Raw genomic sequence first — 26026 nt, forward strand, 5'->3', positions numbered from 1 at the left:
ATCTGATGATGTTTTAGGTCATATTTATGCAAAAATATAGAAAATTCTAAAGGGTTCACAAATTTTCAAGCACCCCTGTATCCACCAGAGATGTGATGCTGCCTGTTGTTGACGCATCAACATCACCATCTTACAGAGGGCAACTTTCCAAGCGGAGCTTTATTTACTTGACTTGAGTTTATTTATTCTGCTAAATTTTTTAGGTGCACTTCAAAACAAGAGAACTAGGAATCACATTTCCAAGATGAAAGTGCTGATAATATGTGTTTTTATTTTAAGTGAGTTGTCAGGCATGAGCAACAATAGGCAGCTTTATACATGGCAATGTGCTAAATAACAATTATTTGCTGAAGGTGAAGTGAATGTCAGTGAATAATAACCAAGACATAGTCAAGGTTATTATTCACCGATAGTCACTGAGCCTGAGGCAGATAATTGTTTTAGTATAAATAATCAGGTGATTAATTTAAAAAACATGTTAAAAAAGTAATTTATTCCAAACTTCAAAAGTGCCATGTAAATGTAAGAACGGCGTGGCGCAGAGTTGTGTCACTTATCTAGGCCGAGTCACATAAAATACTTTGTTTTGAAAAAGATAAAATAAATCACAATTACCCCTTACCTCTGAATAGTTTTAGACCAAACTTTGTCGCATATTTAGTGCTTTTAGGAACAGCATTTTTTTCCATAATTTGTAATTCTTCACTTACGGAGATGAAGCAATTGGCAGCCATTTTGCCGAGTCGCTCGAGGTGATTATCGAGAAATAATCTGAACTTCTTGACCAATGAATGTACACAATTTCCTATAATTGCCTCTGTATTTATACTACAACCCCGATTCCAAAAAAGTTGGGACACTCTCTGTAAAACACCAGTAAAATCAGAATGTGATAATTTGCAAATCATGGAAACCCTATATTGCATTGAAAATAGTACAAAGACAACATATCAAATGTTGAAACTGAAAAATTTTGTTTTTTGAAAAATATATGCTCATTTTGAATTTGATGTCAACAACACGTTTCAGAAAACTTGGGACAGGGACAACAAAAGACTAATACTTTGTTTACACATAGCCGGGTATTTATGAAAACGGGTATCTTCTCCCCGTACTAGAAAATAATTCCGTTTACACAATGCTCAAAAACAGCCAGGGAAGGCTGTCAAAAACATGTCAAACGAATAGAAAGCCAACCAGAGATCTGAAAGCCAAGGAGGGACCATCAGATCACAATGCTAAAACTCCGTTTTCCCCATAACACGGAGAAAACTCCGTTTTCCACTATTTACACGCAGGCATGAAAACGGAGTTTTCACAAATCTCCACTTTGCCCGGAGTTTTCGAAAGCAGCCGTTTTCAGTGACTGAAACCTCCGTTTACGTGTAAATGATGGGTGCAACCGGATAAATAAATATCCGTTTTTATAGATACCCGGCTACGTGTAAACGGGGTCTGAAAAAGTTGTGTAATGCTAAAAAAAAGTAATTTGGTTAATTGGCAATGGGTCAGTAAAATGATTGTGTATAAAAAGAGCATCCCAGAGAGGCGGAGTCTCTCAGAAGTAAAGATGGGGAGGGGTTCACCGCTCTGTAAAAGACTGCTTGGGCAAACAGTACAACAATTTAAGAATAACGTTCCTCAATGTAAAATTGCAAAGAATTTGGGGATCACATTATCTATGGTACATAATATCATTAAGAGAGTCAGAGAATCTGGAGAAATCTCTGTATGCGAGAGACAAGGCTGAAAACTGACATGGGATGCCTGTCATCTTCAGGCCCTCAGGCGACACTGCATTAAAAGCAGACACGTGTCTGTAGTGGAAATCACTGGATGGGCTTAGGAACACTTCAGAAAACCATCATCTGTGAAAACAGTTAATTTCTACATCCACAAATGCAAGTTAAAACCAGATATAAACAATATCCAGAAACACAGCTACCTTCTCTGGGCCCGAGCTCTTTTACGATGGACTGAGGTGAAGTGGAAAATTGTCCCGAGGTCTGACGAATCGAAATCTGAAATTCTTTTTAGAAATCTTGGACATCACGTCCTCTAGGCTAAAAAGGAGAGGGACCATCTGGCTTGTTATCAGTGCACAGTTCGAAAGCCAGCGTCTGTGATGGTATGAGGGTGCATTAATGTACGTGACACTGGGTAGCTTGCACATCTTGGAAGGCATCATGAATGCTGAATGATATATACATGTTTCAGAGCAACATGCTGACATCCAGACAAAATATTTTTCAGGGAAGGCCTTCCTTCTTTCAGCAAGACAATGCCAAATTGCTTTCTGCACATATTAAAACTGCATGGTTCTGTAGTAAAAGAGTCCAGGTGCTAAACTGGCCTGCCTGCAATCCAGACCTCTCTCCCATTTAAAACATTTGGCGCATTATAAAGCTCAAAATATGACAAAGGAGACCCGAACTGTTGAGCAACTGAAATTGTGTATCGTGCAAAAATGGGACAACATTTCTCTTTCAAAACTACAGCAATTGCTCTCCTCAGTTCCCAAACGTTTACAGAGTGTTGTTAAAAGTAGAGGTGATGCAACACAGTGGTAGACATGCCCCTGTCCCAACTTATTTGAAACATGTTGCTGACATCAAATTCAAAATGAGCACATATTTTTCAAAAAACAATAAAATTTCTCAGTTTCAACATGTGATCTGCTGTCATTGTACTATTTTCAAAGAAATATATGGTTTCCATGATTTGCAAATTATCACATTTTTGTTTTTATTTACAGTTTACACAGTGTCCCAACTTTTTTGGAATTGGGGTTGTAATATTGCATAAAGATAATAAAAAAATGTTATTACTATAATTAATATGTTATGATCAAACTTGGGTGGTTTTACTATTATGTGGCTACTATTATAGATTTCTTTCAGAAGTATGCAGGAGATTTAAATGCATCAATAAAGGTAAAACTTTGCTCAAAACTGGCAGGTCTTACCTTGGATTATCATTTCATTCCTTCTGTACATTTATATTCTACATAACACTGCTTTGCTGACAGTTTGCAAGAATGAGTCCTAATCCAATTATTGACAGTGCATGTAAAATGTATTATTAGTTTTATTAAGACTGCAATTTCTGTGTTTCTATGTTTGTTAATTAAAATAATTTCACATGATTGATTTCATATTGGGCGGCACGGTGGTGTAGTGGTTAGCGCTGTCGCCTCACAGCAAGAAGGTCCGGGTTCGAGCCCCGTGACCGGCGAGGGCCTTTCTGTGCGGAGTTTGCATGTTCTCCCCGTGTCCGCATGGGTTTCCTCCGGGTACTCCGGTTTCCCCCACAGTCCAAAGACATGCAGGTTAGGTTAACTGGTGACTCTAAATTGACCGTAGGTGTGAATGTGAGTGTGAATGGTTGTCTGTGTCTATGTGTCAGCCCTGTGATGACCTGGCGACTTGTCCAGGGTGTACCCCGCCTTTCGCCCGTAGTCAGCTGGGATAGGCTCCAGCTTGCCTGTGACCCTGTAGAACAGGATAAAGCAGCTAGAGATGATGAGATGATTTCATATTGAGGGGTGGCACGGTGGTGTAGTGGTTAGCACTGTCGCCTCACAGCAAGAAGGTTCTGGATTCGAGCCCAGCGGCTGATGAGGGCCTTTCTGTGTAGAGTTTGCATGTTCTCCCCGTGTCCGTGTGGGTTTCCTCCGGGTGCTCTGGTTTCCCCCACAGTCCAAAGACATGCAGGTTAGGCTAATTGGTGGCTCTAAAGTGACCGTAGGTGTGAATGAGTGTGAATGGTTGTCTGTGTCTATGTGTCAGCCCTGTGATGACCTGGTGACTTGTCCAGGGTGTACCCCGCCTCTCACCCATAGTCAGCTGGGATAGGCTCCAGCTTGCCTGTGACCCTGTAGGACAGGATAAGCGGCTACAGATGATGGATGGATGGACTTCATATTGTCCCCCCCCCAAAAATAAATTGCTTACTCGATTCGAGACATCCATCCTTTATCTGTAACTACTTGTCCTACGCAGGGTCATGGGCAAGTTGGAGCCTATCCCAGCTGACTATGGGTGAGAGGCGGGGTACACCCTGGACAAGTCACCAGGTCATCGCAGGGCTAACACACAGAGACAAACAACCATTCACACTCACATTCACACCTACGGTCAATTTAGAGTCACCAGTTAACCTAACCTGCATGTCTTTGGACTGTGGGGGAAACCGGAGCACCCGGAGGAAACCCACGCAGACATGGGGAGAACATGCAAACTCCACACAGAAAGGCTCTCGTCTGCCACTGGGCTCGAACCCAGAACCTTCTTGGTGCAAGGTGACAGTGCAAGTGCCACCACGATGCCACCTCTCGATTCCAGACATTGGGAATCGAAAGTCAACTCCAAACCTTTGAACATGGAGTTTTCAGAGGAAAATTCTTTACACTTTAGCTAACCTCCATTAAGTCAACTAAGCTAATTTAGCTAACATTCACTCTCTGAGCAGCCTTGCTAGCTAACTAAACTAGCATTTTAGCTAAAATTGAAAGTAGTAAATAGCTCCGGGCGGCACGGTGGTGTAGTGGTTAGCGCTGTCGCCTCACAGCAAGAAGGTCTGGGTTCGAGCCCCGTGGCCGGCGAGGGCCTTTCTGTGTGGAGTTTGCATGTTCTCCCCGTGTCCGCGTGGGTTTCCTCCGGGTGCTCCGGTTTCCCCCACAGTCCAAAGACATGCAGGTTAGGTTAACTGGTGACTCTAAATTGAGCGTAGGTGTGAATGTGAGTGTGAATGGTTGTCTGTGTCTATGTGTCAGCCCTGTGATGACCTGCCGACTTGTCCAGGGTGTACCCCGCCTTTCGCCCGTAGTCAGCTGGGATAGGCTCCAGCTTGCCTGCGACCCTGTAGAACAGGATAAAGCGGCTACAGATAATGAGATGAGATTATAGGGCACACTGTTATTGGAGCCTAGCTCTGTTGTCTGACCCCCACCATTTTTTTATGTGTTTATTTATTGTATCTGAGGTGGAAGCTTAATAAAAAAATAAAAAAATAAAAATAAGATGTGACATGAAAGAGAGATATAAATCTAATAAGTAATAAAATAAAATCATTAACAACAGGCCCGGCGCCAGGAACAGTTTACTATGGGGGCAATTAGAAATCGCAAGGGGGCAAATATTTTTCATATAGTGTGTAGTAGTGATGGCGGTCTGACAACGTGTTTCAAACAATTAACTGCGCCAACCACAAAACCACGGCCCCGAAGGTTGCTTTAGTCCGGGAAAATCATGTGACATATTACCAGGGCAGTTGCGCTTTATCAACCCCCGTGCCCACCTGTTAACCCTCCCCTCCAATTTTCTCACAGACACGCGGTACAACCGGAAAGATGCCAAACATAAAACAACACACACAAACCTACAGGCAAGTCCTTTACATTTAAAATTCATACAAATAGCTCCGCGGCATGAAAACAAAACGTCAATGCAAGTAAGGTACTTGGCTCGGCGGCCAAAATCTCATCTCATTATCTGTAGTTAACCTAACCTGCATGTCTTTGGACTGTGGGGGAAACCGGAGCGCGGCCAAAATCATCTCATCTCATTATCTCTAGCCGCTTTATCCTGTTCTACAGGGTCGCAGGCAAGCTGGAGCCTATCCCAGCTGACTACGGGTGAAAGGCGGGGTACACCCTGGACAAGTCGCCAGGTCATCACAGGGCTGACACATAGACACAGACAACCATTCACACTCACATTCACACCTACGGTCAATTTAGAGCCACCAGTTAACCTAACCTGCATGTCTTTGGACTGTGGGGGAAACCGGAGTACGCGGAGGAAACCCATGCGGACACAGGGCTCGAACCCAGAACCTTCTTGCTGTGAGGCGACAGCGCTAACCACTACACCACCGTGCCGCCGGCCAAAATCATAATTAAAAAAAAATCAACAGACCCCGCGGCTGCACCAGTAATAGCCTTCCTGACTCGCACCGAGTCAACGCTAACCACTTAATCCGCGATCCCAGTTTAGGCGTGTAGGGACTAAACACTCTGAAGTGATGAATTTTCACCCCCGCTGCATGGGGGGTGACGTCAACGACACATATTCTTACGCTATTTGCGCACAAAGCGGACCATATACCTATGAACACATACACCAACATAAACGGAGATAAACTTAGCCTACAAAGAAAGAAAATGGATTCACAATATTGTGATCGAATTGGTTTAATTCGAAGGGGGAAAGACTACTCCCGTAAATTTGACTGCATATTGCAGAGACAGTGCACTTGTAAGTGTACATGTAAAACCCCCGCCCGCCCGCGCGACCCCTCCCCTCGTCCTTATCACAGGTCTGTGTGTGCGCGGCTGTCAGCATTTCACACACACACACACACACATACACACAATAACTAGTCCCCAGTAGTTAGGATTGATACATATGTCTAAAACAGGGTTAATATTAAATTCAGGCTTTTTGAAATAATCCTACCTTAATACAGTTTAATTCTACGATTGCAACGTAAGAATCATAACAACCAATCAGATTTGTTCTACCGTGCCAGTTTTAGTAGTGATTTATGTGAAATGTATTTTTGTGCAATGCGCAACCACTTAATATTTCGTATTTGAAAATGCAAATTATTAATACGTCTATAATACATTATATTTTCATAAGAAAACAATTAAGTGATCTGAGTCTCAGGTTAACTCTAAATTGACCGTAGGTGTGAATGTGAGTGTGAATGGTTGTCTGTGTCTATGTGTCAGCCCTGTGATGACCTGGCGACTTGTCCAGGGTGTACCCCGCCTTTCGCCCGTAGTCAGCTGGGATAGGCTCCAGCTTGCCTGCGACCCTGTAGAACAGGATAAAGCGGCTAGAGATAATGAGATGAGATGAGATGAGATCTGAGTCTCTGTTGAGGGGGCGGGGCTGTAGCCACGAGGGGGCGACGCCCCCTTTCGCCCCCCCCCCATGGCTCCCAGCCGTTCTCGTCTTCCTTTCTCTTTCGAGAACACTGTTGTGTAGAATCGACTCTGGAAGTGACTCCATTGATTACTATGACTGAATCGGACTCGACTCCAAACTTTACGGAATCGAGCAGCCCTGGCCCTTTCCAACATGGCCGACACATTGTCGTATCACGACAGTTAGCAGTCCAGGGTCTACTATTTTGAAATCCACAGCGCGTCATTCCGCTTACTTTTCCGCCATGATTTGAACTGTCGGTGATTATTTGGAGGCGGTTAGGTTTTGGTAACATTATTTAACTATTAGCAAGTAATAATGTGGCTAAGAAATCGTTCGTGTGGTGTTTGTGAAGGCCGATGTTAATGCTGAAAGGTAACTACAGGTGAGGTGAGTAGGGGCTGCAGCTCTCCTGTGGGTTGCTGGGGAGGCAGAAGTGATTGAACCGATGTCACTCCCGCCGGAGAAAGCTTCTGAACTCAGACAGATCATCCAGGATCACCTGAGGAAGGTCTGTTTATGGCTGTCATGTTGCTGATTAGTATCATAATGCTTGATATTTTTACTGCCTACTTTGTAATATTTTAAGATTAATCGTGTGTGTGTGTGTGTGTGTGTGTGTGTTGGGATCAGATGGACATCCAGGGGAAGATTCGTGAGCTGGTTGCAGAGGCAGTGAGGTGTGAGGGGGACCGGGGAGAGGGGCCACTGTCTGAGGAGGACCTGCTGACCGCCCTGCAGCACAGGGGCATCGTGGAGGACGCCATGAAGCAGCTCACTTTTACTCATTCAGTAAGGATTTTATTTTATTTGTACAAGTTCTAGTGGTGGGCGGCACGGTGGTGTAGTGGTTAGCGCTGTCGCCTCACAGCAAGAAGGTCCGGGTTCGAGCCCCGTGGCCGGCGAGGGCCTTTCTGTGTGGAGTTTGCATGTTCTCCCCGTGTCCGCGTGGGTTTCCTCCGGGTGCTCCGGTTTCCCCCACAGTCCAAAGACATGCAGGTTAGGTTAACTGGTGACTCTAAATTGACCGTAGGTGTGAATGTGAGTGTGAATGGTTGTCTGTGTCTGTGTGTCAGCCCTGTGATGACCTGGCGACTTGTCCAGGGTGTACCCCGCCTTTCGCCCGTAGTCAGCTGGGATAGGCTCCAGCTTGCCTGCGACCCTGTAGAACAGGATAAAGCGGCTAGAGATAATGGATGGAAGTTCTAGTGGTGGGCGACACAGTGGTGTAGTGGTTAGCACTGTCACCTCACAGCAAGAAGGCCCGTGGCCGGCGAGGGCCTTTCTGTGTGGAGTTTGCATGTTCTCCCCGTGTCCGCGTGGGTTTCCTCCGGGTGCTCCGGTTTCCCCCACAGTCCAAAGACATGCAGGTTAGGTTAACTGGTGGCTCTAAATTGACCGTAGGTGTGAATGTGAGTGTGAATGGTTGTCTGTGTCTATGTGTCAGCCCTGTGATGACCTGGCGACTTGTCCAGGGTGTACCCCGCCTTTCGCCCGTAGTCAGCTGGGATAGGCTGCGACCCTGTAGAACAGGATAAAGCGGCTACAGATAATGAGATGAGAAGTTCTAGTGGTGGGCGGCACGGTGGTGTAGTGGTTAGCACTGTCACCTCACAGCAAGAAGGTCCGGGTTCGAGCCCCGTGGCTGGCGAGGGCCTTTCTGTGTGGAGTTTGCATGTTCTCCCCGTGTCTGTGTGGGTTTCCCTCACAGTCCAAAGGCATGCAGGTTAGGCTAATTGGTGTGAATGTGAGTGTGAATGGTTGTTTGTCTCTGTGTCAGCCCTGCGATGACCTGGCGACTTGTCCAGGGTGTACCGCACCTCTCACCTGTAGTCAGTTGGGATAGGCTCCAGCTCGCCTGCGACCCTGTAGAACAGGATAAAGCGGCTACAGATAATGGATGGAAATTCCAGTGTTTTGTGTTTCTGTTTGACAGCCCAGTAGAGTATGACATGGGTGTTTCTTGCTATTGAAAAAAACCAGGGGCTCAGTCAGGTTTTCCTGGGGCTTGTATTTTTTATTTTTTTTAAGGGAGTTTGGCATCCATAGGTTGGGGAGGTTATATCTAACTTTACAAGAAATATTATCACCCACACACGTTCAAAGGTTATGGCATCTTTATTCCTGATCTTTTTAAATGTATATAGTTCACTTCAGTTTCTGTCTCCTTATCATTAAGTTATTATCATCAACACCCATAATATCTCAGGAAACTGAGGCATGTGTCAATTAACTTATAATCACTCAAGCAATTATCGACAGTATGTAATTATCGACACCTTTTCAGATTTACCAATAAGAAAAAAATTTACAAAGGTGAGTTTCAGTTACAACAGTTATTATTGGTTAATTAATCAACTGGAAGGACCCCACCCCCCACCCTTTGATCTTGTCATCTGATCACATGGCTCGTTACCTGAGATGGAATTTTTTTTAGCACGACCAGCAATTTGAGGAAAACCCGGATGTTATCATCACAAGTGAGCATGATGGAAAGATAATGGACATATTTTTACTTCTCAAATTCACCAATATTTCATGATATCTTTGTCGAAGCCTACTTTGTTTCTTACTCTTTCATTTGACAGTTGCCATTTTGTATCTAAACACGCGTTTGAGAAGTCACGTGAGGTGTCGATAATAGTGATCGCTTTCACCAGTGTCCACCGTTATCGATATCCTGTGGAATTAAGTGACATTTACAACTGTTATGTATTGATCTTTGTGTCACGTTGTTGAAGTAGATGAAGTACTTTTTAAAAAAATCAATAAAAGTGCTGTCTCATCTCATTATCTGTAGCCGCTTTATCCTGTTCTACAGGGTCGCAGGCAAGCTGGAGCCTATCCCAGCTGACTGTGGGCGAAAGGCGGGGTACACTCTGGACAAGTCGCCAGGTCATCACAGGGCTGACACATAGACACAGACAACCATTCACACCTACGGTCAATTTAGAGTCACCAGTTAACCTAACCTGCATGTCTTTGGACTGTGGGGGAAACCGGAGCACCCGGAGGAAACCCACGCGGACACGGGGAGAACATGCAAACTCCACACAGAAAGGCCCTCGCCGGCCACGGGGCTCGAACCCAGGACCTTCTTGCTGTGAGGCGACAGCGCTAACCACTACACCACCGTACCGCCCCTAAAAGTGCTGTGATTTATAATAATTTTTTCTGATTCATAACAGAATGGAATGTTTATAGAGTAATCCAACTGCAATAAATAGAATTAGACCAGAATTAAATTCCGAGCATATAAAAAATTACATGCTTGAAATATTCAGATTTTTCTATTCCATTCAGATTTTTTTGCAGTAAATATGTAGCACATATTACAATATCAATAGAAATTTTATATTTTTAGGTGTAAAAATATAAAGTTTTGTTTCAAGGAATGACATGCAACCTTTGACCTGCATTTTCATGTGGTTACAATGTCGATTGCCTGTTGACATTTACTGGTAAACTACAAAACTAGAAATTAATATAAACAACAATGAATGATTAACAAAATGTGATCTATGAAAATACTTAAAAAGTGGAACAAAAAGATTTTCTGACACAGGTTAAAGATTATCAGTTCATTTGAGATTAGATTAGATAGAACTTTATTGATCCCTTTGGGCGGGTTCCCTCAGGGAAATTAAGATTCCAGCAGCATCATTACAGGATAAACAGAGAATAGAAAATAGAGAAAAAAACTTATAGTTAAATTAAATTAAGTATTTACATATACAAATATAAAAAGAATAAGATATGGGGAAGAGAGGAAGGGGGGGAAGGGGCCAGCAGGAGAGATATTGCACTTTATATTGCACATTATATTGCACATTGTCCAATATTGCTTTTTGTCAGGCTAGGCTACTGCTCCTTCCCATCCTCTGTCCTCCTGTAACTCCCCCCCCCCCCCAGAGAGGAGTTGTACAGTCTGATGGCGTGAGGGACAAAGGAGTTTTTAAGTCTGTTCGTCCTGCACTTGGGACGGTGCATTCTGTCACTGAACAGGCTCCTCTGGTTGCTGATGACGGTGTGCAGAGGGTGACTGGCATCGTCCATGATGTTCAATAGTTTGTCCATAGTCCTCTTCTCTGCCACCGTCACCAGAGAGTCCAGCTTCATACCGACCACAGAGCCGGCCCGCCTGATCAGTTTGTCCAGCCTGGATGTGTCCTTCTTGGATGTGCTGCCCCCCCCCCCCCCCCCCCCCCCCCCCCGTACACCACGGTGTAAAACAGGACACTGGTGACCACGGACTGATAGAACATCCACAGGAGTTTCCTGCAGATGTTAAAGGACCGCAGCCTCCTCAGGAAGTACAGCCTGCTCTGTCCCTTCCTGTATAAGTGATTGGTGTTGCAAGTCCAGTCCAGCTTGCTGTCCAGCCACAGCCTGAGGTACTTGTAGGGATCCACAGCCTCCACCTCGACTCCCTCGATCAGAACTGGTCGTGACCTTGGTCTGGACCTCCCAAAATTTGTTTATAAACCTTAGAATTACTTCCTCATTTACGTAAACACCGAGATCCATATATTTATATAAAAGATATTTTCTACTAAATATGTCTATGTAAAACAAAAATTTTTAAACCGATTATTTTTTTAAACAAATAATCATCTGTATGTCGATAATTATGGAATGGTGTCGATAACTGGACAAAGGTGTCGATAATTGTGGAACAGTGTCACGTGATCTGATACGCTAAGTAATTGGGAATCAACTCATTTTTTTTTCCAGTGGAAGTTTGAGTAATTATTCATGCACAATTTACGTATTGAAAATCTTTTCTACTTTTCCAGTGGCCAAAAGATCGTTAAGGTGTCGATAATTGTAACCACCGCTCTAGTAAAATTTATCATCAGTTTAACAAACATCTCGTTTCTCACTCATGTATCTCTCCTTTAGGACCACAAAAGCACCAATTTTAAGCTAAATTATTATATTACAACATTCAAAATCCCAGATGACATTCAAGTCAGTTGTTTTCTATTAATCTCTTACTTTTTTTTGAGGGCGAAAGTACCCGGGGCTATAACCCGAGTGATGGGGTCTAACGACGCAACTGGAGTATGAAACCCAGCTCCTGGAGGACCACTGAAGCTTGAAGAGACTGGTTCTGTCGGTATCTGGTGTTTTAGTCCCCAGTGTATTAACCCCGTCTTCAGGTGGTTTAGCCCCATGTTTAAATGTGAATAAAGTTGATCAAGCATGTGTCTGTGATTGATCATTCTAGATTTAAAGACAACAGAGCTTTTTAAAAGAAAGTTTGAATTTGAAGTTTTTGACTGAATTTTTCATTTGACTTCTGTAAACTAACTTAAAGTAGTTGAAGAAACTCTGACTAGCTAGCTGAATCAAATCAACGGTTTGCATGTATCTAAAAACTCATAAATTACTGTTATTGGTGTCTTAGATGGCAAAATTATGACCAAACTTAGTTAAATTCAGTGATGGGGCTAAAACACCTGAAGATGGAGCGAATACACCGGCGGCTAAAACACCAAGAGGCTAAATCACCGTAAACCATTCTGTCTTCTAGTGCACAAGTTCCTGACCCTTGTCCTGGACATGGTATTCCAGTATCAGACAACACAATATTTTTCTTTCATGATGGTAACCATGTCAGATTAGGTGATCATAGTGGCATAAATTCTTGCTGTGTTTTGGTCGGGAGACTGAAAAAACAAGTTTGGTCCTGACCAGTAATCACTCACACCCTTGAGTTCCTCGGAACTCACATCAGTGAGGATCTCACCTGGACACACAGCAGACCATCAAGAAGGCTCAACAGAGACTCTTCTTCCTGAGGAAGCTGAGGAAATTTGGACTGTCCACCAAACTCCTCAGCAACTTCTACAGGTGCACAGTGGAGAGCGTCCTGACAAATTCCATCACTGTGTGGTACGGGAACTGCACAACTCAGGACAGAAAGGCTCTCCAGCGTGTCATTAAAATGGCACAGTTCATCTGTGGAGCTGTCCTCCCCCCACTACAGGACATTTACAACACCCGGGTCACAAAAAGGGCACAGAGCATCATCAGGGACCAAACACACCCACAACACAGACTATTCACGCTCCTACCATCTGGCAGACGCCACAGGAGTGTGAAAGCAAGGACTACTAGACTGACAAACAGTTTTTACCCTCAGGCCATCAGGCTTTTGAACCACGGATTATAATCACCATCTACCTCTATATTTCCATCAGGCTTTGAATCATGGATTATAGTAGCAATTTTGCACAAGACATTGCACAGTATATCTACCTCTATATTTGCACACTGTTTTGTTTGCCTTTTTTTTATATCTTCATTTTTCACTCTACCTTTTATATTTTGCATTCCATATGCACTTTATATATATAAAATATTCCTTTTTATATTGGTAAGCGTAGTTTGGTCGGGCAGTTGCAAAATAAGAATTTCATTACCCGATAATAAACCGCTGTGTCTGTTATTGTGTATATGACAAATAAAGAATCTTGAATTGTCACGGAGGAGGGTCGAGAAATTGACAGTCATGGCTATATGGTCAATGTCAAGGAACGCATCATAGGAGTTATCAAACTACGTGAGAAAATACAAAAAAATCTGACATGCTAGACTTTTCGTCAGGGTGTCATTGGGCGTCCCAGATTGCTCTTTTTCAGTTACGTCACACTACAAAGACTGTTTGCCGTTCCTGATGTTTGTATCCGGGCCTGATGCTGGAAATTTGTCAGCCGTGAAAAAAGTCTCAAACATCACAACAACCATGGTCACAAATCAAGTTGTGGGAAAATAAGACAAGATTAGAGGCTATTGTCTAGTTAATAAAAGGATGGTTCCATGAAAGACGCAGTTTGCTTACACGTTTTGTAATTGGTTTAGCCAAGACACTTTTTATTGTCTCATCGCTCTTCATTGCACCGTATGTTTTTCTTATCAATACTTTTTAAAGCTGCAGGATGAAAAAATTGGGAATTTTGCCCTCTCTGGTAGAAAGATCCTATCACAGGCTACTACCGGAACATTGTGTAATGTGGGTTGTGCTGTGCCATGAAACTCCTCTCTAATTCAAATCGCGTGTTTCACTAGTTCTCAAACGTGTACACTGAGATGGCTTTTGCAAAACAATGATTTTTCTGTCCTGCAGGTCTTTCTGTGTGGATTCGGATGCAGGTTATTATTTTGTTAGATAAGATCAATGTATAACCAAATCGCAACCTCCTGGAAATAGTAACCACATTTGGGGCTAAAATCTACTCAATTTTCACAAAGACCCTGAATTGGAAAGTAACCAAAGCATCAATATTTTACACTGAGTATGGAATACACTTTAATAATCTTTTTTTTTTTTTCTCGCTCTTTAGGGACTTTCCCAAACAGAGGTAGAGGATCTGAACACGTCTCCAGCTCGTGTAACTGAGAAGGGCATTACGGAGCTTAAAACAGGTCAAGAATGTGTATCTATAGTGTAGTATGTGTAACAAGGGGGGGAGAATCATTTAGTAAAAAATAAATAACTTTCATGCTTTTTTCTGTTTTTATTCTTGCTAGCCAGTATCAGTCCGCTGAGGAGATACTTGTACCTGCAGGTTCTGGGGGGAAAGGCCTTCCTTGAGCACCTGCAGGAGCCAGAGCCTTTACCTGGTCAGGTGTGTTCTACCTTCACACTCTACCTTCACTTCCGCAACCAGCGCTTTCACTCCAAACCTGTGCCCTGTGCCTGTGAACCAGACTTACAGGAAGGCTTTCTTCTAGAAGTACACAGAGATGGTCCAGGTATATTACAGCACCTATGATGTTTAGTCGAGCTGTATACTCAAGATTAGTATTAATCAATACTGCTCAATCAGCGAACATAACAACTGTGGCCTGTAACCTCAACATAAAAAGATAATAAAATGCATCTGTTTCCATTTTTCTTGTGGCCAAGGTGATGCCAGTAAAATGGCTGATGCCACCACCATGTTGTCCTTTTGTGACCCGGTGCACATGGTGTTGATTAGGACAGACACTGCAGGAGACACGACACTCATCTCTTCTTATTTCTTGGACTGGCGCTCTGTCCTCAGTGCCCCCAATGGAAAGACGTCAGTGTCTGTGGAGCTGCTGGGTGTAGGTGAGTGCTTCTCATTCGTTCATTCATTCATCTTCAGTATCTACTTGATCCTGGTCAGGGTTGTGATGGATCTGGAGACAATCCCAGAACACTAGCCGTGAGTTGGGAATAAACTCAGGATGAAACTCCAGCCCATCAGAGCACCATATACACACAGTGACTTATCCACATCGAGGGGAAATTTTCAGGGCTCGACATTATCTTTTTAATCCACTTGTCCAGTCAGACAAGCAGCAAGATTTTTCACATGTTCTGACCATAACCTTTTTATTACTATGTATTTACTATTTCAGTGAAAGGAAAGTGATTAACAAAGTTTATCAAAAAGCAGGTAAAGTTATGATGATCATTATCCATCCATCCATCCATTATCCGTAACCGCTTATCCTGTGCAGGGTCACAGGCAAGCTGGAGCCTATCCCAGCTGACTATGGGTGAGAGGCGGGGTACACCCTGGACAAGTCGCCAGGTCATCGCAGGGCTGACACACAGACACAAACAACCATTCACACCTACGGTCAATTTAGAGTCACCAATTAACCTAACCTGCATGTCTTTGGACTGTGGGGGAAACCGGAGCACCCGGAGGAAACCCACGCAGACACGGGGAGAACATGCACACTCCATACAGAAAGGCCCTCGCCGGCCGCTGGGCTCAAACCCAGGACCTTCTTGCTGTGAGGCGACAGCGCTAACCACTACACCACCATGCCGCCTATAATTAGATATTATGACGTGGTTATTTTTACACACGCACCTTCTGTACTCAGCTTTCCCAGAATTTTGTAAACAATAACCTGGCCGGATCGAGGTGATTGAACTAGTTTTGTTGGAACATTATTGATGTAACTCTTGAATAATTACTATAAAAATGATTTTCAACAAATATTCAACTTGTCCCGTCGGACACGCAGATGCAGATTTAACTTGTCCAGACCAAACATTTGATTGTCCTGGACAGTCGGATTACTGTTAATGTTGAGCCCTGATTTTAGTGTAGCCAATCATCCTACTGGCTGGAGAACCCAGAGAAAAAAGGGCACGTGGGCAGAACCTGCACAAAAACTCTGCACAAACCATAACCTGAGCTCAGGATCGAACCGGTGACCCTGAAGCTGTGAGGTGCCACAGTGGCTCCAGCTTCTCTTTATTAAACGTAACAAATGAATGATGAACATCAACATTACTGATATTTTGTTTAGATTTAATGACCAGCGTTAATGACTACTTCATTAATGATTCCCTGTGTGTGTGTGTGTGTGTGTGTGTGTGTGTGTGTCTGTCTTCAGGCAGTGAGTGTAAAGTCCCTGCTGGTGTTCTTAACCTCAAGCTGGAAGTATATCCTCCCCTCAGTGAAACTCTGAGCCCTGAAGTCATCAGCACACAGGTGATATTATTCTACCTTTTTTTCTTTTTTCATTAGTGATTGGTGTCCAGATGATGTGTCTCAGTTTTGAAATTATTTGAAAGTTAAATGAAGGAATTAACTTTTTCCTTCACAGCCTTTTTATGATTTAAGAAAAAATGTTGCATTATTCTTAATATAAAAATGTAGTTTACAGGTGATGGGTGTATTTCTTTGGCTGTTTACTGCTTCATTGTGGTGCATAATTTCAGTACTCCTAAGAAGTAAGCACTACTAAGCCAGCAATTAACTGGAGAGTTGAATTAGTTGAAACTGCGATATATTCAGGGATGAGAATTATCCGCGGAATTCCGAGTTTTTCCCGCTGAAAATGTCATTTTTGTGAAACGTGTAAATCCGTTGAGAAAATTTCGGGGGGGGGGTTCGGGGTGTGTGTGTATGGTTAACGATCTGTGGTCACCTTATAACGCAGACATCCCGAGTCTCCCGGAAGTTCCGGGAGTCTCCCGCATATTGATAGTGGCTCCCTGATGCCTGCAAATTGGAGAATATCTCCCGGAATCTAGAGCAAGCGAGCAAGAGCGTGCACGCGCAACATTGTCTACCTCGCGCATCTTAGAATGTGCGCATATGACGGAGCACGAGAGAGAGACTGCGTGTGTGTGCCTGTTCATGGAGCGCATGCTAGACAAAGAGCATCCTGATTGGGTTACTCAGCAAAATAAGCCAATCAGCTTTCAGTGTGGGTGGGCTTTTATCCCTTTTCTTGAGGACCGACGTTTTCAGTTGAGTCAGTGCAGCCTACAGGATCGGCATGGCAGAGAGCACGCGCCAAAAAACGAAAATACAAAACCCACTTCAGCTCAGATTACACAAAAGAATCTCCCTGTCTAAGAATCTCCCTGTCTAATAAGGGTCAACAATAATGACAGTTTTGCGCGATGTACTGTTTGCAGCAGTGATTTCAGCATTGCCCATGGTGGCTTAAATGATTGTAAAGGACATGTTGAGGTGAGGAGTGTCAGTTCATGTGCATTATATTTAGGTCTACAACAGGCTGCCATGCAAAGACCAAACTTACTGAAGAGTTCCGTAAAGTAACAATGTATGAATATACATCATATATATCAAATATATATCAAATACACGTCATATATAAGTGTGTATCTTTTATAAATGGGGTTAGCTTATCTAATGTAGCATGTTGGGGAGAATCATAGTATCATATCTATATTTCTGATAAAATTTTAGGTATGATACTGTGTATAACTCTCCTACTTATTGCTCATTTCATAGGGGGACGGGACGGGGACGGGAGGAATTGCTGGCGTGTGCCGCGCGGGAGCGTCTGCCCAAATTTTTTAGGCCGAGATGAACTTAGTTTTTGATTTTAAAAAAATTTCCAATATGTAATGCCAATTGTACATGCCTGTTCTTTAATTCAAAATCACCATCTTGATCTTCAGATTGACCATATGGTATCTGTATTACATTACACAACATTCTGTCCAGATAAAACCTAGTTAGTACACACAACAGTTGAAAGGGAAGTGATGTGATGTTGAATGTTGCCTGCTTAATATGCAAGACCTCCTGCGACCATGATAACATCAGAAGAAAGCTTAAGAGAATTATATGATAGAACTTTTTTCTGGTTTGCACTTCATTTTAAAGGATTAGAGTATTCAAAGACATGAATAGCTAAAATGCAGAAATATAATACTGTAGAGCTCGTTTATATTAAAAGGTGCATTGATTTTTTTTTTTGAAATCATCAAATGTGAATTGATTAAAAACAAGTCTCTTGTCCCATATTAATCGTTTTCACCTGGTAGTCCACCAAGAAGGGGAATTTATTTCCAAATAAATTGCAACTTTTTGCTGATAAAATTAATGGTTTTGGGGTAAAAACAATAGGCAAAAATCATTAGCTCCCGCCCCCTGGGCCCCCACCGGGGCTCTGCCAGGGAAATCGATAAATCAAATGGGATAAAGAACTGTTTCCGATGGGCATGGCTCGATAGTAGTGTTACCATGCAGATAGGGACACAAACTGTGACGACGTGCCTGACGGAACATATCCGAAAAGTGGACGTGCCGGGAAAGGTTCTGTGTATTCTGTGCTCAGATATGATCAATTATGGAAACAGAGGAGCTAGAAACGTCCAGGAGCACATCAAAACAAAAAAGCACAAAGGTACATTTTACTTAAATTGTCAAAAATAGAGTCAGGAGGAATCTGATATATCATTACGGTTACCTCCATTATCGCTCACGATATATATTTGTTATCTTAAAGGAACAGTCCACCATACTTCCATAATGAAATATGCTCTTATCTGAATTGAGACGAGCTGCTCCGTACCTCTCCGAGCTTTGCGCGACCTCCCAGTCAGTCAGACGCAGTCAGACGTGCTGTCACTCCTGTTAGCAACGTAACTAGGCTCAGCATGGCCAATGGTATTTTTTGGGGCTGTAGTTAGATGCGACCAAACTCTCTTCTGCGTTTTTCCTGTTTACATAGGTTTATATGACCAGTGATATGAAACAAGTTCAGTTACACAAATTGAAACGTAGCGATTTTCTATGCTATGGAAAGTCCGCACTATAATGACAGGCGTACTAACACCTTCTGCGCGCTTCGGCAGCGCATTGATACGGAGCTCAGATATCAATGCGCTGCCGAAGCGCGCAGAAGGTGTTAGTACGCCTGTCATTATACTGCGGACTTTCCATAGCATAGAAAATCGCTACGTTTCAATTTGTGTAACTGAACTTGTTTCATGTCACTGGTCATATAAACTTATGTAAACAGGAAAAACGCGGAAGAGTTTGGTCGCATCTAACTACAGCCCCAAAAAATACCATTGGCCATGCTGAGCCTAGCTACATTGCTAACAGGAGTGACAGCGCGTCTGACTGCGTCTGACTGACTGGGAGGTCGCGCAAAGCTCGGAGAGGTACGGAGCAGCTCGTCTCAATTCAGATAAGAGCACATTTCATTATGGAAGTACGGTGGACTGTTCCTTTAAAGTTTATAAACGTTTTAAACCATCATTGAATTTGAAAACATTCATTCATATATAAGGCGCACCCCCCCCTTTGAAACACCCCCCCCCCCCCCCCCCCCCCCCCCATGCACGCTTTGCGTGCGTTATGTCTGCCCTTGGCAGACATTTCAGAGTTTTTTTTAAATGTCCCATTCTCATCTCTGTATCATCACCAAACCACTGGACTCCATCCCTCAACACTAAAATTAAGTTACTGATGTGCTGCAGCTAATGTAGAAATAGTAGTTTAAAGCTAAATAATTGAATTTCACCGAACGAGTAGCTTGTAACATAATTTTGTATTTTATAAAGAAAGAAAACAAAAACGCAGTATCTCTTGTTTCCTGCTCTTAATGCCAGCCATTTTTTCCACTTGGCTCACTATAATCAATTTTAATTTTAAATGGCTATCTAGAGATCCAGTGCTTTCATCCTGCCAGTCATAAACAGAAGTTTAGTGAAATCATTGCAGTTAAAGGTGCTCATTACTACTATCCATTTTACATCCAAATTAATGTGATGTTTAGGGGAAATCATATTCTGGTTTATTTTTTAACACCATTAGCCGTGTGTCATTGTATGCCTGTGATCTTGCTTTTTACAGCGATCACTGGAGCGCCAAAAGACCGCAGAGAGAGAGCGTTTGTTTCTGGTCTATGCTAAGCAGTGGTGGAGGGAGTTCTTAGAAATACGACCTTCTCACCAATCCAAGCTGGTCAAGATCTTTGCTCAAGTGAGTAACTTAGACTGGAAATAAAAATTATTCCAATCTGTTTGGTTTTTATCCCCCACTGGCTGAAAGGCCCGAAGGGGGATTATGTTGTGGCGATGTCCGTCCATCCGTCCCAGGAAGGGTGCTCACCTTCTGAAATGAACTCCTCTCACAATTTTTGGAGGAATTTCACGAAACTTGGCAGGATTCTTTGTTATATGTCGGTAGTATGCATATTGTAATTTCGTTAAATTGAGTCGCATTTTACCAGAGTTACAGCCCGTGATTAACAAAATTATACTTTGACAATTTCATGAGAGTGTTTTACTTCTGAAATCAACTCCTCTCACAATTTGTGGAGGAATTTCACCAAACTTGGCAAAAGGCCTTGTTATATGACGGTAATACTCATATTGTGATTTAATTTTGTTTGTGAAAATTTTACTGGAGTTTTGACCCTTGATTAAATAACTTGTACTTTGACAATTTCATGAGGGTGCATGTTCTTCTGAAATCAACTCCTCTCACAATTTGTGGAGGAATTTCACCAAACTTGGCAAAAGGCTTTGTTATATGACAGTTATACGCATATTGAAATTTCGTTTAATTTGGGCAAATTTTACCAGAGTTATGCCCTTGATTTATTAACAAACTTGTTCTTTGGCAATTTCATCAAGGTGTGCTTGCTTTCTGAAATCAACTTCCCTCACAATTTTTATTATCCCTCACTGGCCGAAAGGCCCGAAGGGGGATTATGTTGTGGCGATGTCCGTCCATCCCTCCATCTGTCCGTCCCGGGAAGGGTACTCATCTTCTGAAATCAACTGCTCTCACAATTTTTGGAAGAATTTCACGAAACTTGACAGGATTCTGTGTTATATGTCGTTAATACACATATTGCAATTTTGTTCAATTCAGTCGCATTTTACCAGAGTTATGGCATAGTTGCCAGCAGGGGATATTGTGCTCTCGGAGCACTCTTGTTTTCTTTCCCATGGTATGTTACAAAGTGTGTGTGGACTTTTACGTAGTTTTACATAATTGTTTACATAGACATAGATTTATTGTCTCTTCTTTTTTTGGACTCTTGGTCTGTCTGTGTCTTGTGTGTTTGTATTTGTAGGATGAGAATGGTGTGAACCGACCGGTGTGTTCATACGTACGTGTGTTGCGTGCTGGCCGGCTGTTGGAAAGTCCACGGCAGGCGGCTCGCTTTGTGAGTCTGCTGGCTCAGGAGAGGGCACCTGTACTGGGGGGAGGAACACGTCATGAGCAGTGGTGCACCATGATGGCGTTCCTCTGTAGGAACAAGGTAACTAAAGCTTTTCCTGAACGTGAACCAGTGCACAAAGTTGAAATGAGTTTAGCAGAACTTTGCATGAGAATTCCTGCACGTCCACTTTAAAGCTTGAGTAAAGCAAAATATGGTGTGAAATACAGGTATGTGTTCTTGATGATCCGGCCCTGGGAAGGGATCATGTCACCCTGACCTGATAATTTTCCTATAACAGCATGCCCAGTTGTGTTTTTTTCTTTCTTATCAGATGGACTAACAGTACAATCAGATTAATTGAATGCAGATCCAAGATTTAAACCAAAATACTATGAAATGACATAATCTTATCAAAGTAATCTATCAAATTACATCAGATAACAAGTCCAAGCAAAGAAGGCAAAGAGAACAAATAACTCTAGAATCTGAAAAAGCTAAACATGACAATAGAGAATATTTACCTAAAAACACCAGTTGGAAAAAGCACCTTGATAGAAATCTTGGATAAAAGCTGAAGGGCAATGTACGTCGTAACTGGATCTGACTTGCTTTTAGGGGAAAGAACTGAATTTGCATTCAGACTGTTGCAAATTTGCAACAGACGTTTTTAGACAAATTTACTTGAGTTCACATAACATGCCACTTTAACATGCTATTTGCACTACTAATTTCTTGCACAAAATGGACCATTTTTAAATTGTTGCACAAGCTATGCCACTTATGCAATAATATTACTGTACATATAAATAACTATACGTGTTCATACTGCTGCTGCACACACTGCCACTTTATTGTACATATAAACGTCTGTACATATGGGTTAACTACTGCTAACTGTACATACAACCTTACATACTCTAATCCTGTCCACTTCCCCCTCTATAAATATGCATTTAAATCTTTATAGACATATCTGTATATTGTCACTGTATATACTGGAACACAGCATCACTATGCTGCAATACTTAGTTCTGGCAATTATCTGTAAATAATACTGTATTTTGCACTTCTGGTTAGATGCTAACTGTATTCGTTGGCTTTGTACCTGTACTCTTACACAATGACAACAAAGGTGAATCTAATCTAATAAAATCATCACATAAAATATTCAAATCATTCATCATAAAACATGGTGCAAAATGGTATGAAAATACACACGTGGCATAAAATCAGGTTAATTTTCTTTCATCAGAACCTGTGTATGTGTGTGTGTGTTTTTTTTAGATAGATAAACTATAACCATTTGGTGACACTAGTTTTTCCAGTTCAACGATAGTGCAATGATCATCCCCCCCCCCCCCCCCCCCCCAATTAGTGGAAGCATCAGTTTCTCTCTAAAACGTGACTGTTTTTTTATGTGTGTCCCCCCTTTACAAGGGTGATTGTGAGGACCACGCAACACTGCTGTGTAGTCTGCTGCTGGGCTTTGGCCTGGATGCTTATGTGTGTGTGGGCACTAAAGCCAAAAACACCCCCCACACCTGGGTGATGACTTGTGGTACTGATGGTACTGTTACTTTCTGGGAGAGTCAGACAGCACACAGGTAGCATCTTACATAGAAACCCTATGTAGTTCAGTCATACACGCCCTTACACTGAAAACATGATGAATCATATCATCACTTGCTTTCTTCTCAGGTACCTACATCAGCCCATAGACCCTGAGGCTCCTCCGCTAGTTCCTCAGCCCAAACCCACCTACCCTTACCGCACAATTGGTTGTGTTTTCAACCACAAGACTTTCTTGGCTAACTGCCAGCCTTCAGACTCTGTGGAGTTGTGCGTGTTTGATTTCACAGATGCGTCTCGCTGGAAAGCTATGAGTGAAGAGGCAGTTTGTTCAGTTTGTACCCCAGGTCCCACATCCTCTCTTCTTCCTACTCCTCCACTCTGTCCTTCCTCAGTACAGGCCAGCGACGCCAGCAACCAGCTAGAGCTTGAACTACGCTACTTGGTTACCGAGCACAGGAAGGTAGTACACACTAATACTTTAAAACATTAATGTCTAAAACAGAAGGTACAGGACCAACAGTTTGGATATGCGTATTAATTCATAGCTTCTTCTGTATTTTGACTATTTTCTACATTGTAGAACAATACTGAAGACATTAAAACTATGAAATAACAGATGGAACATGGATGGAATTATGTGGTAAACAAAAAAAAAAAGTGTTAAGCAAAATGTTTCATGTTTTAGATTCTTTAAAGTAGCCACACACTATTGGCGTTATCTTAACCAGCTTCATGAGGTAATCACCTGGAATGTTTTTCAGTTAGTAGGTGTGCCTCGTCAAAAGTTAATTAGTGCAATTTCTTGCCATCTTAATGCATTTTGAGATCAAATAGTAAATAATAATAATACAGTAAATATCCCTATTCCACAACTGTAGTAATCCATATTGTGTCAAGAACCGCTCAACTAAGTAAAGAGAAACGATATCCATCATTACTGTAAGACATGAAGTGTCTTTTAATTAATAAAAAAATAAAGACCGACCATTGAATTAGAAAGTGCAGCCAAATGTTTGACTAGTACTGTAGATCAAGTTACTTTGAAAAGCAAGTACTTTGTTGTTGTCTTTTTCTTTAGGATATTGGTCTGGCTACAGTGTGGGATGATCACCTGTCATATCTGCTCTCGTCTGCTCTGGCAGCTTATGAGCTGGAGCGCTGTACGGGCATGTCATGTGGAAATGAGGAGTTTCAGGATGCTGTTCGGAGAGCTGTACCTGATGGACACACATTTAAAGGCTTTCCTATTCAGTTTTTACACCGTAATGCACGCAGAGCTTTTGCTACCTGCCTCAGGTACACACACACACACACACACACACACACACACACACACACACCTTACTTCTAATTTTAGCAGATCTATATCCACAGTACTTTTCGAACATTCGATGCCCACTGTATGCAAAGCCAGAAGTACAGTTTCAATGCAAGTTTTCAAAAATACTGTTTTAGGTTTCTCTTAATTAGTTCAGCAGTATAGGAGCATTACAGCCAGAATAAGGACCGTGTAGCTGATGGCTGTTATCTGTCTGAACAGGTCACCGTTCTGTGAAGAGGTTGTGTCTTGTCGAGGAGATCATGTCCGTCTGGCGGTGCGGGTGCGCGTGTTTCCCTACCTCGAGTCAGCTTGTGCTGTCTGGATCATGTTCGCCTGCAAGTATAGATCAGTGCTGTGAACAGCTGTTGACAGTGTGTGTGTGTTTAAAATGATAGTAGTATGCGATTTTGTTGGTATTTTGTCTCCATAGAAACATTGGCATTATTTTGGTATTATTTATCTATGTTCATACAAAAGCCAAAGGAAATAGTCCATGAATATTATGACTGTGTGTTTGTGTTATGCTTTTTTTAATATCTTAATATGTGCTTGTATTAAAAACCTGTGACTTCCCAATGACGTGTTTGTGTTGTGGGGTGGTGGGGTTGTATAGTGGGTTTGGAACGTATTCAGACACTTTCAGTTTTGCACACTTTGTTTACAAAAAATTTAATTAAATTGACTTTTTTGGCCATCAGTCTACACACAATAACTCATTATGACAAAGCAAAAACACATTTTCAGAATGATCAAATTATCAAAAACTGAAATAACTCATTTAGACACACATTTAGACCTTAAAGACCATCCAAATTGAACTTAGCTATATCCTTTTTGCTTTGATTATTTTGAGACTAGAACTTAACTGGAGTGCTTCTGTCACAAATTCAACTGATTGGACATGATTTAGAAAGGTGCACGTGTGTGTGTGTGTGTGTGTGTGTGTAAGATCCCACAATACACAGTGCATGTCATACCAGAAACCAAGCCATGAGATGCAAAGAACTGTCTACCACAGCTTTGAATGATCCCAGGAGCATAGTAGTTCGGAACCACCATAACTTTTCTCAGATACTACCAAGAACCCAGTGGCCACTCAAATCGAGTTTCAGAAGTCCTCTACAGAGATGGGAGGACCTCCATTTCAGAAATACTCTGTTAATCAGTCCTTTATGGTAGAGTGGCTGGAGGGTAGACAATGAGTAAGTCATATAGCAAGCATTTCAAGGACATTCAGGACATGTAGAAAAAGATTCAAGTTTGATGAGACAAAAGCAATTTCAGCTGAATACAAAGCACTACATCCAGTGAAAAGCAGGTACTGCTGATCAGCAGGTAATCCATCCTGAAGATGAAGCATAGTGGTGGCAGCATCATACTGTGGGACTGTGTCTCAGTGGGGACAGGGAGACTGGGCAGAACTGAGGGAAGTAGGAATGCAGCCAAATACAGAGAAGTGATTAAAGAAAACATGCTGCAGATTGCAACACATCAGAATGGGGTGAAACTTCACCTTTCAGCACAACAATGATCCAAAGGAAAAATAAATAACTTATTGCTTATTTGTTTTGTCATAATGGACAATTATAACAGTTGGGATATTTTCCAAAATGCAATGCAAAAAAATCTGTGATTTTGTTAATTTATGTGAACCTTTATTTAACTGACAAAAGTAAAAAGTTTTTCAGTAGTTTTACCTACCAACTTAATTGTATTTTTAAAAATATAAGCAATGTTAGAATGCCTGCAACACACT

The 26026-nt window shown here is 42.2% G+C and overlaps 1 protein-coding gene across 1 annotated transcript; it reads left to right on the forward strand.

Annotated features, from left to right (window-relative positions):
• The first annotated feature begins 6991 nt into the window (after positions 1-6991).
• On the forward strand, positions 6992-24850 carry cep76 (centrosomal protein 76). Its single transcript, XM_060922097.1, has 12 exons — positions 6992-7446; positions 7569-7727; positions 14285-14366; positions 14472-14696; positions 14851-15036; positions 16326-16423; positions 20057-20185; positions 21288-21476; positions 22815-22981; positions 23076-23409; positions 24028-24245; positions 24490-24850. Exons 1-12 carry the CDS (start codon positions 7384-7386, stop codon positions 24626-24628), a joined length of 1989 nt encoding a protein of 662 aa, XP_060778080.1. The 5' UTR covers positions 6992-7383; the 3' UTR covers positions 24629-24850.
• The last annotated feature ends 1176 nt before the right edge of the window (positions 24851-26026 follow it).

The sequence above is a fragment of the Neoarius graeffei genome, chromosome 5, assembly GCF_027579695.1.
Source record: "Neoarius graeffei isolate fNeoGra1 chromosome 5, fNeoGra1.pri, whole genome shotgun sequence".
NCBI lineage: Eukaryota > Metazoa > Chordata > Actinopteri > Siluriformes > Ariidae > Neoarius > Neoarius graeffei.